The 19354-nt window shown below is 48.1% G+C and overlaps 1 protein-coding gene across 6 annotated transcripts in view; it reads left to right on the plus strand.

The window, feature by feature from the left end:
- The window catches only part of LOC147612084 (uncharacterized), a 53695-nt gene extending 34787 nt beyond the window's left edge, over window positions 1–18908 (plus strand). For 2 of the 6 annotated variants that reach the window (XM_086783958.1, XM_086783959.1), the window contains exons 6-7: window positions 3–205; window positions 18530–18908. In XM_086783958.1, coding sequence (XP_086640084.1) covers window positions 3–205; window positions 18530–18674 — 348 coding nt within the window. In that variant the 3' untranslated portion in view covers window positions 18675–18908. Of the gene's footprint in view, window positions 1–2; window positions 415–14900; window positions 15073–18529 lie in introns of all 6 variants that reach the window. The other 4 variants (XR_015263649.1, XM_086783960.1, XR_015263650.1 and 1 more) reach the window with 4 other exon arrangements.
- Window positions 18909–19354: the final 446 nt, after the last annotated feature.

The raw sequence follows: 19354 nt of genomic DNA on the forward strand, positions 1-19354 counted from the left end.
AGGGCCCATTTAACGATGAGGCAGATCCTGCTGATTTTGGAAGGAAAAGGAAACAAGGAGGAAGCTCTGGCTGGTGCCGCATTTGTCGTGTTGATTGCTACACTGTGCAAGGGTTGGAAGAGCATTCGAAGTCAGAAGAGCATCAGAAAAAAACGTTGGATTTGGTCATGAGTATTAAACAAGATAGCGCGAAGAAACAAAAGCAGTAAGTGTGCTTTTTATATTATGCTCTAATAGGTTAATTTTTTGCTCTAGGCTCCATTCACCCAGCCCATGGTGGTTAGCGTTCCCAGAGATTTTCCGCCTCGAAGCAGGTGCTCAACAACAAACTCTCTTTTCTTTTCATCCATTTTGAAGACCTTAATGTGGTTTCACCTCTCCATCTTTTTTTCACACCCGTCTGGTGCAAGAAAGGTACAGCGCCTTCTCATTCTAGTTGGGAATGCTCAGATCCTACTTTCTGTTTGCTTGTGCTTTTGTTCTTATTACTTTTTGAAAGTTATGTCTAGTAGCAATGAAGACTGTACACAAACACTCTAGCAAGAGCTTTTAACTCTTCTTATTTATCAGGAAGACTGTCGAGCTTTTACCCAGTTTTTTAATTGCCCTTCCCTAATACATGCTTCTCTTTCAAGCAGGAGCTCTTAACTCTTCTCATTCATCACGAAGACTGTTGACCTTTTACCTAATTTTTTAATTGCCCTCTCCCTAATACATGCTTCTCTCTCAAGCCTTGCCCATGAGTTAGGGATGTATTATTTTGTCCAGGAATGCTGACTGCTTGTATAGGTGCTGTGATATATCATCTTTGGCCTAGGTATGGAAATTGGGATTATGAATGGCTTTATGTCTTGAGATACTGGTGGAAAGGAAAGTTTCCACTGAGCAAATGTTCATTATTGAACAATGTCTCTGTTTGGTATTTAGGGTGAGGGTTAACTAGCCTGCAGCTCAGTTACTGTAGCTGGTCCCTCTAAATAGGTCTTACTCATTCTTGAAGAATAGATTCCACTATGCCTCTTTCAACGGAGGCAGGCAATAAGATCGACGTCCTTGGGAAAATCAAACCACACAAGCATTGTTTACCCATGGTTTTCAACAAATGTGCCTTCAGGCCTGCGTTCTAGCGAAGATGTAGTGGAGCTAGCTCTCCATGGACATCTTGATGTCTGAGGCCCATGTTTTAGCTACCTACAATTGACTGCTCTTGAAGCATCTGCGGCAGATCTATGCTGTTGAGGAAGCCTCGCTGTCCAACAACACATGTGCAAACTGTTTTCACATCTCCAAAAGCTATTTTAAGTTCTTGAGTTGACTTGCATGTTACAACTTACAAAAGATGCATCTGACTTTACCAGGCCAATTAGGAAAGTGCCACATCCTTTTCTTCTGCCCTTTAGGGGCTGCAGGATTGCAAATCATGAGAGTCACGTTTTGTGGTTAGTGTTATAGGCACCTGAAAGCATTGTCACAAAAAAAGACATCTTGTTGTTTCGAAATGTCCGAAATGTTTATAGGCCAAAATGTTTTGAAACTTCATTCATTTCTGTGTCTTCTTCTTGCAAGCTGCAGCCTGCTGCCCCTTTGCTTCCATCCCGTGCTCATAATCTCCGGGTCTACACCAAGAATATGTCATGCATATCTGCCATGGAATGCAAGCTGTGCCACTTGTATGTCCAACAGTGTATTTTACCTCCATTTTACTTGCCATAACATTTGAGCTGTTCCTCCTGTGTCGGGATTGCTGTTACTTTTATGTAACAGAGCTTGCAATAGTTCTTCGGAGGGCTTTAAAGTGTTGTCCAAGCGTAGAGTGGAAACCTTGCACCAGCTTGTGATTCTGTGTTTCCATGTTATCCTTCTGATCTACGCAACAGAAAATCTCAAGTGAAAACGATTCTTATATGTGTAATTTGTACATTCATTTTCACGCACGCGTGTACACAGTGCTCATGGTCTAGACAGAAAAAAAGATGACCAATTTTCAGATGCAACCACAGAATATTCCACCTTGACGTGTGAACCTCCTCTTATGGAAGGCTACACATGTAAGAGTAATCTGTTTAAAACCTTAGGAACTAGGGTTTTTTTTTTCAATCAATGTTTCTCTTTTTGACGAATGGCAAGGAGCAGTGACGGTTGCATCTCTCTTTGACGACGGCAATCTCAACACAGCGATGAAGACACCTGCTTCTTCCACTGTTTGCTGTTGATGTTGGCGCAATCCTCTACGATGCTGCTATGTACATGGGCTACGACTAAGGGATTTGGTTTTTGCCACTAGTGCTGCGCATGCCTCTTATTGCTTTTTCACCACTTTTGCTTCATTTTTACCCACTGGAGGAAATACACACTGCTTTTTTTTCACTTTCTTTGTCTACTGCTGCCGGAGTCGATGTCAAATGCCAACCTCATAAACATTGCTTCACACAGTAGTAATAAAGGCGAGTTTATACTTGGTTTTTGTGTTTTGGGTAGTCTTTCAAGGGAGTAGCATTGAGAGAGAGAGAGAGAGAGAGAGAGAGAGGTAAGGTTTTCATTTGGAGGATGTTGGTGGGAGGGTTACCTACACAGGATCAGCTCAGCTGTCGTAAAATTACATTGGCCTCTTGCTTCTTTTGCATGACATGCATTGAAAGAGTTATGCATCTGTTCATGAGTTGTCTAGTGGCCCGTCAGATTTGGTCTTTTGTCTCTCGCGTTTGGGAGGCAGTAGAGAGGTCTAGTGTTTCGGTTCATCAGTGAATATTTGGGATTTGTCTTCAAGTCATTACTTCGGACAGTCACCTTGTGATATTCCATTTCCTTAGATGGACAGGACTTTGGCATATTTGGACTACACGGAATGGGTTCATCTTTGATTCCTTGTCTGGAATACATGGGCACATTCTAAGTATCCGCGGTTTGCTGCTTTGGCAGTTTTCTTCTCTTCTCTCAGCTCAGCTACTAGATGCAGATGTTATTTCGTTATGGTCTACGGCGGCTCGGCTGGCTCATCTTTGATGATTTTATCTGGGATGCTTATTTGGCTAGGAGGCTTTCTTATTAGTGTACAGGTTCTGTGTGAGCCATGTGGCTGATGTACATTTTTACATATAATATAAAACTCCATTTCAAGAGAGAGAGAGAGAGAGAGAGAGAGAGAGAGAGATTGCCCTCCGATTAATATAGATTGTTGTTTGCGGCTTGGGGGTTGGCCCTTCGCGTATAAGCTGCCGGACATCTCAACTCCACGTGGATTGCCAAACTGGACTAGGGCTCACAAAGGGGCACTGTACTTATCATTAACCCAAAATTGGTGCACATTTAAGGTTTATATGTCCATGTGGCACCCAAGTGCCAGGGGCATGTGACAAGAAGCTATGAAGAAGTGTGATGTGCACCCATGGACATCGTACTGATGCATCACCTTTTGGGCAAGATCAGAGACCGTGTTTGGCCCAATGGATAACAGTTTCGGGCAGCTGGATACTGGATTGATTTTGGATACTATGTCAATAGTCATGCATAGTTTGCCCAATAAGCCAACCAGCCATAGTCTTACCTTTTTCAGTTTTTTTTTCACGAGTCAGTATTCTCTTAGATTCATTGTACTACTTTTGGTGTCTTACACCTATCTGGTCATGGGCTTTTGAAGATGTTCATACCTGTGTGTGTGTGTGTGTGTGTGTGTGTGTGTGTGTACACCCAAATCAGGTTGTCAGGCATCCCATTTGAACAACTCAGGTTATTGCTAGACAGGCCGGGCTGTTGGTGGCCTGTAGAACACTTGTGCGTATGTGCTAGGGTTTTCTAGAGATAAAAGGAGAGAGCGGCGGAATTAGACATACATCACACACGAGTCTTAAATGAAAGAATGTGCACAAGCGGAAGCAATGAACATGAGAGAGAGAAAGATTGCAAGCAAGAACTGAGCTTTACTAGCTTGAGGTTACAGAGTACAAGAGCCAGCAAATAGGGCAAGGAATGATATGCTGAAATGAATAAGGAAGCAACTCAAACTTGAAATGAAAATAACTTCGGAATGTCTTTTGTGATTATGCTTGAAAGCATTTAAGCGTTGCTCTTCGCTTCCACATAGGGGGATTCAGGTTGTATAAAACAAGAAGGTGCATGAACTAACTCTCATGTCGAAGGGAGGGAGCAACTACAGTGCCCCTGCTTCGTTCATAGTTGCATAGAAATGTGATTCATACAATATGAAACATATGAGTGTTTCTTAAATATTTCCAACATTTGAAATGCTTCTTTTGAAGTGAAAAATAGAGCCCATTGTTAAATTTTAAATGTTTATTTTCTCATGTATTGGCTAAGATCTCATAGCTTATTGCCTAAGATCTCATAGCTTATGATTCAAAAATCATGAGCTTTTAATAAATTTGTTTTTCTCATGTATTGTCCAAGATCTCATGGCTTATGGTGGAGATTCTTGAGAAGACCTTCAATAGCCACGGTGATTTGGGCTCTATACAGCAACATGTGATACAAAAGAACATTGTACCCAACACTTGAACTGTCATTTAGAGCAGCTTGATCACACATGACAGACTACATTAGCTTACCAAGACACCCCCCTTGCTCCAAGCATGGTTATGATGAGAATGATGAAGTCTTTTACAGGAACAAGGCATTACAAATTGAAAAACACGCATATGATTATTTAATTCAAGTTTTGGCAAGTTTTGGGGGACTTCTCGAGCAGAGAATCCATGACTCAAACACAAAAATAAGGAAATGATTTTTTTTTTGGAAGTAAATACTCTTTCCCATGTACATTGGTGAAGAATGACCTGTTTCAATGACGTTTCCATGCCATAGCGATTCGCTCTTCCATGGCAAAGTAGAATCTTCAATTCAATGTGGGAGGCTTCAATTTGAAAAGCCCCAAATTTTGGATATTGTTGAAGCTATAATTTGATGCATAGGACTAAATTTTTGCAAAAGCCCCAAATTTTTTTTTTCCGAGAAAAGATCCTTTCATTAGTTATGTAAAAAAAACGCCCGTAGGGCTACAAAAGAGATCTCTCCTGCTCCTAACAGAGAGAAGAGCAGTGAATACATCATGGCAGCCCGAGAGACTCTCCCTAGGTGCTGCAAAATACAAGCATCAGTCTAAAGGACTGAGCGGCTAAATCATACAATGGGGGGGGGGAAGAGCCAAACAAGTGGCCTGTAGTGCCAACGGGGGGATCCCGTGTGTAGGGTGTAGAACGGGCCGCAGCGCCAAGTGGTATGAAAGGCCTGGCGCCGTAAAATCGCCTCATCCGAGTCTCCCCGGATGCGGTCGTACTGTCCTCGCAGGGTGTGGATCAACTCCTGCCAAATCCCCCGAACAGTCTCTGCTGGTGGCTCTAATCTCCCCTCAAAGGCCGTGAAGCACCGGGCCCTCCAGGTGAACCAGATGGTGAGGCTGCTGAGGAGCTCCCATCGTAAATCCCTCTCCTGTGTCCAGCTGTCGGACGAGAAATCCGGTGCCGGAACCAGGCGAGGCTGGCCCCTAATAAATCTGATGGCCTGACTGCCCTGCTCCATCTCATAGCCCATAGCAGGCCCTGACGAAGTCGACCAAGCAGCGGCACCCCACGTAAACATACCCTCTGGAGAGAGGGGGGCTAGAATACGCAGCATCCGCAGCCAAATCTGCTGTGCCTGAGGGCAGTCCCAAAGGCAATGTCTCTGTGTCTCCATAGGGTGGCCGCATCGGACGCAGGCCGCCGGAAGACCGCTATAAACAAGCCAAGTGCCAACTGCTGAGCCCCTGTGGGCGACCAGCCACTGAAAAGCCGAGATCCTGCGGGCCTGTCGACTAGCCCAGAGTCGAGCCCAGAAATCCTCCAGGAACTCCTGTGATAGTCCCTGCAATCGCCAATGCCCCGCTGCCGCTGGAGAAACCGTCCTCCTCGCCGTCAAAATATGCCGTCCCAGCCGAACAGTATACTGGAAAAATGTGATCTCTGTGGCCTCAAGGGATGCATAAGGATCATGCCACTCGTACTCTCCGGGGTCCCACTGTAGCCGGGCCAAGGGGCGCGCTGCATATGCCCATATACGCCAATCCGGGAGCACGTCAGCAGGGTCGGGGTCAATATGCCACTTCCGAGAAGCGGCAGCCACTACCCGAATCCTCTGAAAGGTGCACTCTGCAACCAAAGGCGACTCCACCTCCACTCTCTGGAGTCGGCCCTCATCCTGAATCTCATAATAGAGGCATCTGCCATCCTCAGTGCTAGCTCTGACAGCAATCAGGATCTCCAACTGTGTGAAGGCACCCATCCACCGTGGGGCCACTGGCTCGAGAGGTGTGAACCACTCCTCTGAAAGTGCCTCCTGAATATCATCCCTCATAATCAACCCCCCTCTGAAGTGACTCAGCCTCTCCACCTGGGTCTCCTCTGGTAGACTGCAGAAAGCCTGCCAGTCTCCAAAACTACGAGCTGGGCCTGCCGCTAAAGGTCCCCAGGCTAGACGAGGCCGAGAACCCAGCATATGACCCTGCTCTGTACGAACCGCTGGGCTCCAGATGAGCGGCTGCCTGGCCCGCTCCTCAACACAAGACGGAGGCCGCTGAGAGAGCCCCGGTCTCAGCAGCTCCCAAGCTCTCAGGATACTCAAAGCAAATCTGTCCTCCCATCCTCTACTGAGGCCTGTCCTCCTCATCTCTATGAATATCCAGCGAATCTCTGGTGCCCAAGTACCCCCTGCAGGAGGCGCCCGGGCCTGCAATCGCTGCAAGAGGAGCTCTTTCCAAGGCTCAGCGCCTGGAAGCAACCCCCGAACAATAAGCTTCCCCAATAAGGCTCTACTCTGATCGACTGGATCTATAATGCCCAAACCGCCCTGAGCCAGCGGGAGTGTAATAACTGCCCATGCAACCTTTGCCCGAGCTGGCTGACCGTCCCGCCCAGACCACAGAAAGTTCCTGATCAGCCTCTGTACCTGGCTGATGCAAGAGCTCGAAAAAATCCAGCAAGACGTAATGTACCACATAGTCGCTAACAGCACCTGATTTGCCACCACCACCCTCCCAGCCAAGGATAGTCGAGCTGTACTCCAATACAATAGCTTCTTCCGAATGCTCAGAAGAAGTGGGGCAATCTGCTGCTCAGGTGACAAATCGAGGCCAATCTGGCATCCCAAATACCGCACTGCTGTGCCGGGAGGAATCCATCTAAAACCGGGGTCCGGACTCCATGCCGGAGTGGGAGCACTACTGATCCAAAAGGCCACTGTCTTGCGCCAATTGATCAATGCTCCCGAAGCTGTACTAAAAACCTGGAGCGACTGCTCTGCCCGAATAAGATTGGCCTCTTGGCCATGCAAAAATAAGCCCGTGTCGTCTGCAAACTCAGCATCAAGCAAATCCTCCCCCCGGACTGGGAGCTGAAGTCCTCTCAACCCAACCTCCTCTGCCGTCAAATACATACTCATAGCCTCCGCAAAGAAGAGAAAAAGGAAAGGGGCGAGAGGACACCCCTGTCGGACTGATCTGGTCAGCTCAAAACTCGGCCCCCGACCTCCTGCAATCAGCACCTGGCTGCGAGCTGTGGAATACAAAGCTGCCACCCCTCTGATCCATCCTGGCTCAAAGCCCAGGCGTAGCATAGTGCCCTCTAAGAATCCCCAATCAACTCTATCGTATGCCTTCTCAAAATCGAGAAGCATCACGACCAAGTCCTCGCCAAGAAACCTAGCTCGAGCCGTCGCCTCCCAGAAAGTAAAGATGTTGTCAAGGATACTGCGCTCCTTGACAAATCCTGTCTGAGTAGCATGAATCAACTCCCGCAGGAAGGGCTGGATCCTCAAACTCAAGGCCTTTGCCAAGACCTTGTATACAGTATTGAGGATCGTAATAGGCCTCCAATGCCGAATGTCATCCGATACTCCCTCCCCCTTGGGGATAAGATAGATCAAGCCCTCTGAAAAGCTCTGCGGCATCACCCCAGTGTCCAAAACATGCTGAAAGCCCCTGCGGAGGCCTGGCCCCAAAAGGTCCCAATAGCGCATAAAAAAGGCCGGCGTCAGTCCGTCCTCCCCTGGGCAACTATGTCGCGGCAGGACCCTCAAGGCCTCGGCAAGCTCAATCTCTGACAGAGGCGCACCTAGAACTGTGCGCATATGGTCTGTGACCCTCCTCTGCACATGGGCCCACACAGTCTGTCTGCATACATCTCGATCCTCAGTGGCTGGCTCCGCTGAAAGCAAGTCACGATAAAAAGCAGTGGCAATGGCTCTGATCTCCCCGAGCTCAGTAGCTATCGATCCATCCGGTCTAGCAAGCTGGCGAACCCCTGCTCGCGCATGACGGGGTCCAGTGATCTCAAAAAACTCCCCAGTCACTCTATCACCAAGCTGCGTCCACTGAGAGGCCTGACGACGATAGTAAAACTCATGTCTCTGCTCCTCTGCCTCTCTAACCTCCTGGCGTGCCTGGCTCAGCTGGGACGCCACCCACTCACATGCAGGCTGCTGCTCCTGAAGGCGCTGTAGCGAAGCAAGGCTGCGTCTCAGCCGTTGCTCCCGCTCGCGAATCTCTCCCAGTCGTGTCAAAGCTGCAGCGTGTAAAAAAGAGCTAAGATCAATGAGTCCCTGGGCACACTGGCCCGCTGCATCCTGGTCAGAGCACTGACTATCATGCCAGATCCTCTCAATGTCCTCAGCGAGACTGGGGTCTGCAAGTACCCTCTCTGGGATCCTCAACTGCAAGCTGGGCTCCCGTGTCCCCTCCTCCAAAGTCAGTATAACTGGCGCATGATCTGAAAATGAGGTGCCAGCAAGAATGCCGACGGAGCCCCCTCGCTCCCCCAACCAATCGCCCACATAAAAGCGATCAATCCGAGATAGATTAGTCCCTCCCTGCCGGCGATCCGACCGAGAGAAACTAAGACTGTCCTGAGACCGGGAGAAAGCCCCATGCTGCCATGCATCAGTGATCCTCAGTGTCATACAAAACCGGTCCCAAGCTGCAAGCTCCGTGCCGTGCACTGTAACATGACTGCCTCCCACCCTATCTGCCGGGTCCTCAAGCATGTTGAAGTCTCCCCCAACACACCAATGTGCGGCCTCTGGCAATGCATCTGTAACCTGAGTCCAGAACTCTGCTCTGGCACTAGCATGATTGGGCGCATAGATGTTGAGCACACCCAATAGCTCATCATGCATCCTCAGAATGACATACTGTGCTCTACCAGGCACAATGATCCCTCGATCCCCACAATGGCCTGCCGCCATACATCTGCAATGACCATGCATACTCCTCCCTGTCCACCCAAAGGACCAAACCCTGCAGACCAAAAGGTGTCCCATCTACCAGGCATCACCGAACCATATCTCCGGATCCTGCTCTCACCCAAGTGGTGCTCCTGCATCATCAGAATGTCAATGCTGCCACCAACCAGACATCTCTGTAGCTCCTGCCTCAAGCAGCCTCGATAGCGTATAAAGTGTGCTCCGCCAAGGCCCTGTACATTCCATGAGATGATCCTCATGGATGTCCTACTGAGGTGGATGCTGTCTCAGCCGTACGGCGGGCCTTCGCAAGCGGCTTGGATGGAGAGTAGTCCCCATCCGAACGGCTGCGAGTCTGCCCACCCGGTGTACTGCAAGAATCCCGGATCAGGCGCCAGTGGCTGTGACCCATGGCGACTGCCTCCTGCTCTGACATAGTAACCTCGTGAATGCTCACATATCCTGGGTCGCGCGCCAAATCTGCAACTATGCGCACGACCAAATGCCGAATCCCAGATGTATCCACACCCCCGGGATCCAAGACAAAATGAGCCAACTCCCAAAGTCGGCCTAGCACATCTGTAACCTCCAAATCGCTCATGTGATGAGAAAACTCAACTGCCTGAGTCTTCAGCGTGCTGAGAGCGAGCTCTAGAGTCCACTCCCGGTCACAAGGTCCACATAGAGGGAACGAGAAGGCCACTGCTGAGTCTAGTGCCTCCTCCCCGCGGGCCGGAGGTATCACTACATGCACTCGGATGGGTGCTGGCTCATGGGGGCCCTCTGCTCCAAAAAGCCGTGTGAAGGTATAATCAAACGCCGCCGAGCGCTGTCGAATGCCGAGGCGACTCAGCCGACTACGAATAGATGAAATCCGTGAGGCCCTAATCGGCATAGGTCTCCTCTGTGATGCTCGAGCGAGGTCAGTGCTCAGCGCCCTCCGGACTGCAGGTGAGCGCCAGGGAGCTGCCAGGACCTCCCGGGAAGGCGAGGCGGGCGGAGGGGGAGGAGGGGGAGGCGAGGGAGGAGGAGAGGGAGCCGCTGCCGAGACCGGAGCGGGGGCGGGAGGAGGCGATGGTGGAAGCGAGGCGGTGGGAGGGGATGGGTGTGGGGGAGGTGAAGGAGGGGGAGCTGGCATCTCCTGGTCCTCGGTCGCTGCAGGGGTCTCCTCCTGAAGGGGAGCAAATCTGTTCCTCACGGGAACCCAGTGAGGCTGAGACTGTGGCTGCTGCTGCAGCGGTACCTGGGCGTGCTGCTGTGGCTGTCTCCCTCGACGGCGCCCCTGTCCAGGCTGCCACTCCGAGGTCTCTGTGGCCTGAGCAGGTGTCCCTGAGGCAGCCTGCCGAGCCGAATCTGTGGGCGGGCCATCCGTGGCCTGCTGCTGTGGTGAGGGCCGAGGTCTCCTGCGAGGGCAGGCCTTGGCCAAATGACCGACCTGCCTGCAAATGAAGCACTGGTTCGGGAGCCCCGAGAACTCCACTCTCTGATCTATCCACCCCCCCCCCCTATCCTAGGTAGCTGAATGACCTTAGGAAGGGAGGAGATGTCAGATACTAACACTCTGACCGAAGGTAGCCCAGCTGCTCTGGCCACCACTGAAGCTGCTGAGGGGCCCGTCTCAAGAACCGAGCCCACCAGTGCTCCGAGCCTGGAGAGGAGCGGAAGATACTCCCGGCGGAGACCAGGGAAACAAACTGTAATATGGAAGAGGCGCTCTCCCTGCTCCGCCGCAGCTGGGTCAAATCCATGCTGCCAAGGCCTGAAGAAAGCCCGAGCACCCCTGATATCCAGAGGACTCATGGCAAGGACCTTGGCAACGCTCTGGGCGGCCTCGAACTCGATCTGATAATGTCCCCGGCCCAAGAGCTGTACATCAAGGATCTTGCCCACATCTGCAAGAAGGCGAGCCTGAAGTAGATCCCTGATCTCCCCTCTGCTGGGGCGAGTGCCGACTATACGGCAGATGGTGGAGTGAGCCTGAAGGCGTTCCACCTCTGCGGTGAGGCTCGCTTCCTCTTCCGGCGAAAGAGAAAGCCTGATGGGGAGGACCTCGGTGGCGGGCGAGGGGGCTGCGGAAGAGTCCCTCTGAGACGAGGCGGGAGGAGTCTCCATCAGAGTCTGAAGCTCAAGCGAAGGCGAGGCGAAAGCGGAAAACCTGCAAGAAGCGGGCTGCACACCAAGAGGCGGAAGGACGGAAGACGAAGAGGAAAAAAACAAAAACCCCCAAGGGGTGGAGCAGCACGACAAAGGAGGGAAGGGGGGGGCGGCGAAAAGAGGAGAGGCCCAGAGGGGGGGGGGGGCGGCGACAACGCGAGAAGGAGGGAGGCGGGGCGCTGCTGAATGGAGGCGGCGAGAGCAGGCGGAGAGGCGGGGGGGCGACCAGGCGGCAGCGGGGGGGGGGGGGGGGGGGGGGATGGCGAACAGGCGGCAGCGGGGGGGAACAGGCGGCAGCGGGGGGGTGATGGCGAACAGGCGGCAGCGGGGGGGGGGGTGGCGAAATGGCGAAGAGGGGGGCGCAGCGGCGAGGAAGGAGGGGGGGGCGGCGCAGCAGCGAGGAAGGAAAGGGGGGGCGCAGCGGCGAGCAGAGGGAAGCAAGCGGGGGGCGGAAGGAAAAACAGGCGTGAGGAGGGGGGGGGAGCGAGGGTGCGCAGAGCAGGGTGAGGCGGGGAGCTTCAGCGAGCGGATCGTCTACCTGCTACTTCCAAAATTACAATTTGAAAACTAGAGGGATTTCACAAGCAGGAGAGGAGTCTGAGGATTTCTCTTTAGCAGCTCAGCTCCAGGAGAGTTCCCGCAAAAGCCCCAAATTAATGTGTAAGAGCATCAATTTGATGGATTTTGTAACTCGCTTGCTCGGGGGACTTGACACACTTTTAGATACCATCAGATGCTTACATAACATTTAAACATGACCATAGCCATGCATCCTAATTCAATTGATGCTGAAAACTATAAACTTTGCACAATGGGCATGACACTTGGGCTAGAATGGGTCGAACCCTCCCTTAGGTAATTTTATTACCAAGGAGCCATCAATACAGAAGCCCAAGCAATCCATGATACGTTTATAGATAATAGAATACTCGCAAATCCATGCACACTCCCAGTCGGTACATATGCAGGAATAAAAAGAAGAGGAGCAACCTTCAAATCAGCCGGGCACATCTTCACTTCGAGGTGGTACAGTAGGTACAAAAGGCGTGGTAAAGATGGAACAATAGCATAACCAGCAGGTACAGGTCATACATTAGCATAACCTGCAGGTACAATGACTGGAAGGGCAAGTACAGCCCTCAAAACATGCCTTATGGGTTGCAGACTTTGGAAATGTTAGGTTAAGATTGCACTTCCTAGTTTTTTGAAGTGAACCTTTATTCGAGGAGGTAGACTATGGACATGTTAGTTGAAGATTGTACTTCCTAGTTTTTGGAAGTGAACTCTATTAGAGGAGGCAGACTATGGACATGTTAGGTGAAGATTGTACTAACCTCTATTTGGGGAGGTTGTGTTTATACTTCCTAGTTCATTGGACGTGAATCTCAAGTTGAGAAGCCTTTGTGTTGTCTTCAGGTTATTTGAGGACAGAGAACACATGGAAAATTGGATGGGGAGTTTTTCACTTGCCCAAAGGTAGACTAACAGGCCAAACTTGGTCGTCTTGTTAGTCAGTCTGTCAAAATATTTCGTCACTTACAACAATGCCAGTTATAGTAGGTTTTTCCCTATATAAGGGACTATGGGGGTCATTTATTGGACACAAGGAGGTATCCACACAGTAGCAAAGAGCTGCCAAGGTGTGTAAGACTTGAGGGCCGGCAGGCAAATGTTTGGCCTGGTGGTATGGGACGCCAGGTTGGGGCTTTCAAGGCTTGGCTATCTCGTGACATCACATCTCACGCTTGGGGGTGGTTTGAGGTACCGAACCTATGGCTGGTTGGGGAGACGCTAGCCATGGATTATCACGGTCATTCTATGAGTACGTTGTCATATTGTGTAAATTGTGGTTAGGGTTTGTGAGGTATGTGGATCTAAGCCTTGATCCTCAGTGGGTTCTCTTCTGGGCTGTGAGAATATGAGGTACATGTGTACCTGAAGTGTTCATTTGAAGACCTGTGGTGAGTGGAGAAGATCAATATCCACAATAGGCAGCTGCCTTATACGTAAATGTGGTGTCATTACTATTCATGAGAATTGGGCATGTGTTAGAAGCTCCTTTGTATACCGTCCGTTGAATGTTGTACTTCGATAAATCCTACCTGCTCTAGTCTTGGAGAGGCTCTCAAAGCTTGTACTGATTCAAACACTCATTGGTTATATAGTATTTCTTTTCAAGTTCGTGTGGAATCACATTAGTCTGGTGTGCAAGCCCCTTTCAAGTTTTGTAGAGGCACTTGCAGGCCATGTTATGGCAAGGACAGTCTCAAAGATTGAAGGTTTGTTGCTTTTAGATTATCCATAAACCTTAATACAAGTGAAATGGCCTAATCATGCCTTGTATATTTGCCAACTCCAATCTTGAAAGATTCTTCACATTGAGCCTCAAAGACTAATGGGTTCTGTGTTGGGGGCTAGCTATGCTTTTTCCAGCTAAAGTGTTCTTAGAAACTTGGATTGGTACTTATCAGTGCGAGATGTCCGTAGAGTTACTCGACTTAAGTCTTCCTTAGGGTCAGCCTCTTTTCCCCAGGTCTTTTTTACTCAAAAGATCTCTATGGAGGTATCTTCATAGAGATCTAACTTGCATGCAACGTGTTATAAGGATAGTTATGGCCTTAAACATTTTAAATGTAAAGAGTCTGGCACCTCATAATGACAGCATTTGTGCTCTCATTGTTGCTCGTTATGAAGGTTTGAAATTGTGAAGGTGGACATGGCAATTTTATCAGAAATGTGCAAATTTTTTTAAATGGTACAGCATGTCTGTCTAGAGACTACATATTGCTGCCTTGTCTTATGGGCTGCCATACTGACTTCATCTCAAAACCTAGAAAGTCTTCCCGATTTTTTTAGTCGATTGTTGACAGTGTCAGGTTCTACAACTTTAGTGATCTATAGGTTGCTTCCTTTATTTAAGGGCTATGTTAGTCTCTGTTAGATCTTATTCTGGCCAAGCTTGCAGCTTTGAGTGAGTGGAATCAAAGTTTGCTTCTATACTCTGCATCAGAGAGTACTCCAAGTTATGACCAGTGTTGCCTTGTATCACACAAGATTTTTTTAAAGCTCTAAAAATCTGCAAACTACATGTCTGTAACTTTTCTTCTTTGTTTTGAGAAACGCGTAGTTTTAAAAGTGATGTATATGCTATATCGTGATATGTCCTTGCCATCCTATCGTAAATGGCTGACCGCATGTCACACCTGCACTAACGTGTTGTCATAAGATACCCCTTAAGCTTAGCTTGCAGGGTTCAAAGTATGGAATTGCATACATCAGACCAGAGGATTTGAGCGGCTAATTCTGCAGTCTCCTGCTCTTACTTGTGATTCTATGTGAGAAGGCTGGTGTGTATCGGTTACCTTTTGGCATTCACACTGCTTGGACTGTCATCTTTGTATTCTGGTTTTAGCAGCATTGTTCTTGCAATGCTGTAGGCAATTCATCTGCATGGGTAAGTTGCTACTTTTAGTTTGAATGCCATAAGTCATGTCCTAAAACTTTTCCTTTTGAAACAATAGCGTGCATGCGGAAGTCCTGCAGGATGAGGGACCAGTTGGTTGGATATGCACACCCATTGCATATTGTACACTGAGTTGGCGATTCATGGGGTATTTTGTAAGCAGAGTTGAACCATTGACATGGTGATTTTTTAAGCCTTGGTAGCTGTACAATGTACAAGATTGATCTAAGGTAATGGCCTGAGATATACAACTGCCTTTGTTGCTTTTCTCATATCATGGTTGTTAGGCTGACCTTCTTGCTTCTCAGTTCTGGATGATTATACCGACTGCATATTAGAGATATCGTAAAAGCTCCAAAGACATTTGCCTCGCTTTTTTAAGGAAACATTGATAGAGTGGAGATTCTTGAATTTTGTACTGGCATGTTCTGGTTACTCTTTCTCCAGAATAGTTTTTCACGGTCACGACTGACTCTCCGACCTTTCAGGTGGGACCCAAGACACTAAGCTTGAGGCCAAGGGAATGCTATGGCTATTTTGCTCCTTTCTTTTGTATTTCTCTTGGTTCTGACAAACATACAAGATATAATTTTTTGTTCAAGTTAGAACCATGGAGGTTCTTATATAGAAATGCTTTAGAGCTGTCGCAGGTTTCAGCTTCTTGGTCTGACTGGTACGCCCAGTGGCAGTCCAAAATTGCAAAATTTGAACCACTGAATGTGTATCCAATCCTGAAAAACCTCAAGTCTTCTCTAATTTGTAGGTCCTTTTGGCCATGGTGCACTTATCATCACAATCATGCAGTGCTAGTAGTTGCAAGTGTTCTGCGAGAGTGGATGATCACACTCATGCAGTGCTAATGGTCGCCAGTGTTTCTTCAAGAGCCGATGACTCTCCCTCGCCCCCCCCCTCCCCCTCCCCCGCCCTCCTCTCTTCTCTTTCCTTGAGTAGATCCTCCTAGTGGTTAACAATTGCGCTGCCTGTAGGCGCCTTTTCCCCACCTGTAGGCGCATCTGCCGTGGCTGCACCAGCCACTTACTAATGGGGTGCGTTCAGTGGGGCCTGAACCCTTGACCTCACGGTCAAGAGGCACAAACACATGCTATTGGGCTACAAGCCTGTTGGCGAGCCGATGTCAACTTCAAGTCCGAAGCATGTAAACAAAAGCAAAACATATGCATCCATCTGAACTGACAGTCTGTGGTTCCCTGTTGCAGTTTGCAGTTTTGCATCTGCAATGGTTCAAAAGTGTGCTCCTAGAGTGCCAGCTAAGTCCAGGCCTTAGGCAATAATCCCTGCTCTGCTGTATATAGGTGGGCTTTAAGTAATCTCAAAACCAAAGTCTATACTGCTTGCAGCTTTTGTTTTCACCTGGTTTTTTGAGCTACAAGATTTCTGGCTAAGGTGTGATAGTCATTGTTCAATGTTAGTCAAACCTCTATTTTTTGACTACTGGCGCTCCACAGCCCTGCCAGATGCTACCATCACCTTGGATACACCTCGCTTGGCAAACCTTCTATGCATAATCCAAGTGATCCTTTTACTGCACTCAATACTGAACACCCTTGTCGCTTTTGTTTCCTTGCAGGCTTCTAGACGATCGGCTGAAAGTCTGTCTGTTGGTCAATTTAAACATTATTTTGGGATTTGTTTATGTTTCCAGTGCGCATTTGTTGTTAGCACTGGAAGGTTTAGCTTGAAATTATTATACTACAAGGAGGTACCACCACTTCAAAATAATTGGCAGGGAAAGCCCTACTAGTAAGTTCATTGGTCCATCGGAGTGAACAGTCTGCACAGCTACCAACAGCAGGGCTATGCAATGGATACAAGTATTGAAGGATGCCCACACCATCAAATCCCAGATCCAGTGCACCAAAACTTGAAGATCTGACTTGCATTGTGATGCTTCCCGTCGATTTGTTGTGGATGTGGTTGAGTAGTATCTAATTATGGTTGTGGCAGCAATCAGGTCCACCTTCATGATGCATACTCCAGCCACCATTGTGCTATGAGAGGAGAAACGGTGTCCCCAAGATTTGAGCCCAGATCTCCACTTTAGAAGCGCTAAAGCTCGAATTACTAGGATCTGGATGTGCATTAGTGTGTTACTTCTGTTATTAGCTTGAACAATCTTTCTCATGCCGGCTTTTGTACTCGGCTGTTTCTTTTCAAACAATCTGATTGCTTCAATCTCCTTTGACCATGAGGACACCATGTGGGTGCTGGACAACAGGGCTGCATGTCGACTCTCTGGACCAAGCAACATGATTGCAGAAGAAGGGATCACAATATCAGCATGGTTGTCCCAGGTGGACAACAATAGGGTTTGAACTCCTCAATGGAAGCCATGTCAAATTTGGGATGGCGACGTAGGAACGTAGGAGCTCCTTGTCAAAATAGGGATGTAATTGGGAGTTTTTTTTATGTTTTGAGAGGGATTCACACACCTGTGAGCAGGTCCTGCATCCACCCCGTTGTGTTCACACCAGGCTGTTGGCAGCATGATTCCCACCAGGGTCCCCCCCTCCAGGCCCCAGGACTTTGAAGCCACTGCGCTACACGGCTGGTGGCAGTTTTTTTTTCAATGGATAGATGCCGAGGTCACATTTTTAGGGTTTTCCACTAGAGAGTCTTAATGCCATGCTTCTATTGATTGCATGTATGCTTTCTATGCTTCTTCAAGTAATAGTATTTGAGCTGCCTCATCCAAAATCTAGACTTTGTTTTAAACGCTTTCAGTGTAGGTCTGGCACCAGTGGGAAATGAGGATTGCGATGTACATATATTCTCACAAGTGCACTGAAGTGCTTTCGAGTGTCTTCAATGTGTTGGAGTCCTCTAATCTCTGGAGTGGTGGTGTATAAATTTACATCATGGCTTCAGGGTGTGCACTTTTTTCTCACAGATGCCACAGGTACAGATGTTACAATACGACTCACACGAATGGAGATCGCTATAGGCTTTCTATGGTGTGCGAGTGTGATTCATGTATTTCTAAAAAATCACGGCGAGGTAGTAAAACCACCTTTTTTTTCTTGGACTACCTTCAAGGTGCTTTGAGTCCTGATTGGGCGCTTTTTTGGAGTGAATCTTTATTGCTTTTTGCTTATGATATCGACTAAGCTCTGTCCCATAGCTTATGCTGTGTTAGGGTGTGAGAAAAAAGCTGAACAGCTTTTCTGCTGCTGGAGGCTGAAGGCAAATGCAGTTAAGTTGTCACTGCCCAAAAGCATATTGATTGGGTGAATTGTAGCATGTAGGCCTTGGGAATTTGTAGAGCCATGAAATTTGTGGGGCTTTGTAAAGGCTCACGATGACGCAGGGGGCAAAAATTAGCAGTACGTGCATCTGGCGTCCTTTTGGTGTCACATCTCAATCGAATAATGGTAGACTAGACACGAGACAGTTTGATTAACTCTTTGACCTTGTCCTTGTTTCCAGCCTTGTCGTCTTCTCTTCTCTTGTGCACTTGTACTCCCTGACCATGTTCTTTTTCCAGCCTTACCATCAACTCTCCCATTCTCACCACTTGGGTGCTCCTTCGCTCTGTTTTATCCGTGCACTTTTTTTGTGCAAGCCGAGGCTTAATAAATTTACAAAAACAGCACCCACAGATAGGAATTGGTCTTCTAGGTTTTTTTTGTATGCAAAAGGAGAAATTTAAGGTGCTTTTTGTTTGTGCAGTGTTAATCTACCTGAGGTTCGTAAGGACTCACCAAAGAGTACTCCGGAGAAACATGAGAAGTCGGTGAAATCTGACGATGAGGAAGAAGATGAAGATGATGATGACAATGATGATGAAGATGAAGATGGTTCTGAGTCAGATTAAGTTGGCATTTGCTATAGTCACTGGAGATTTTAGAGGATATGCACAAGACTCCTTTAGCCTTTTGTTAGGCTGAGGAGTCCTCAATGTGGTTTTAGTATGTTATTGGATTGAATGAACAGGAAGGTTTTGAGAAGAGTTGGATGTAAAACGGTTTGGATTCAGGACAGTGGTAGAATTTCTTGTCTAATGAAGTTGTTTAGTTTATGCAATCTAAGAAGTCGGGTTTTTTAACAATGCTGCTCATACCTTTTATAATGGTGTGGTCTCCTTTTTTTATTTGGGTGGACTTAGCAGTTCGTTATGGAGCAGTCTAAAACCAGTGTCAAGCATGAGTGGGTGGTCTCCTATACAACCGCTGTGTTTTGGTGTCTTATAGGATTTTGTTTTTTGGCACAGCAGTAAGATGTTTTCTGGAATCTGTAGAAGATAAAAGATTTCAGGGTGCATGGCTTCCTTTACCATTTCTTTTGCACCCTTTTGCGGAATAGGGTAATGTACTGTCTCCTTTTACATTTAGGCTATTTAGTCTTTTATGCCTCTTTCCTGGTGGCGTTTACTCTCCGAAAAATAAAACTAGTCTAGAATACACATTCAAGGTATGAATAGACGGGTGTGGGGGCTACAAGTAGTTGAACATTGATGCAATAGAATGTCTCTGATTTGCTTTTGGTAGTTGTCAC

Source organism: Cibotium barometz, chromosome 46 (assembly GCF_041138505.1).
Source record: "Cibotium barometz isolate CiBa-2024 chromosome 46, ASM4113850v1, whole genome shotgun sequence".
Classification (NCBI taxonomy): Eukaryota; Viridiplantae; Streptophyta; class Polypodiopsida; order Cyatheales; family Cibotiaceae; genus Cibotium; species Cibotium barometz.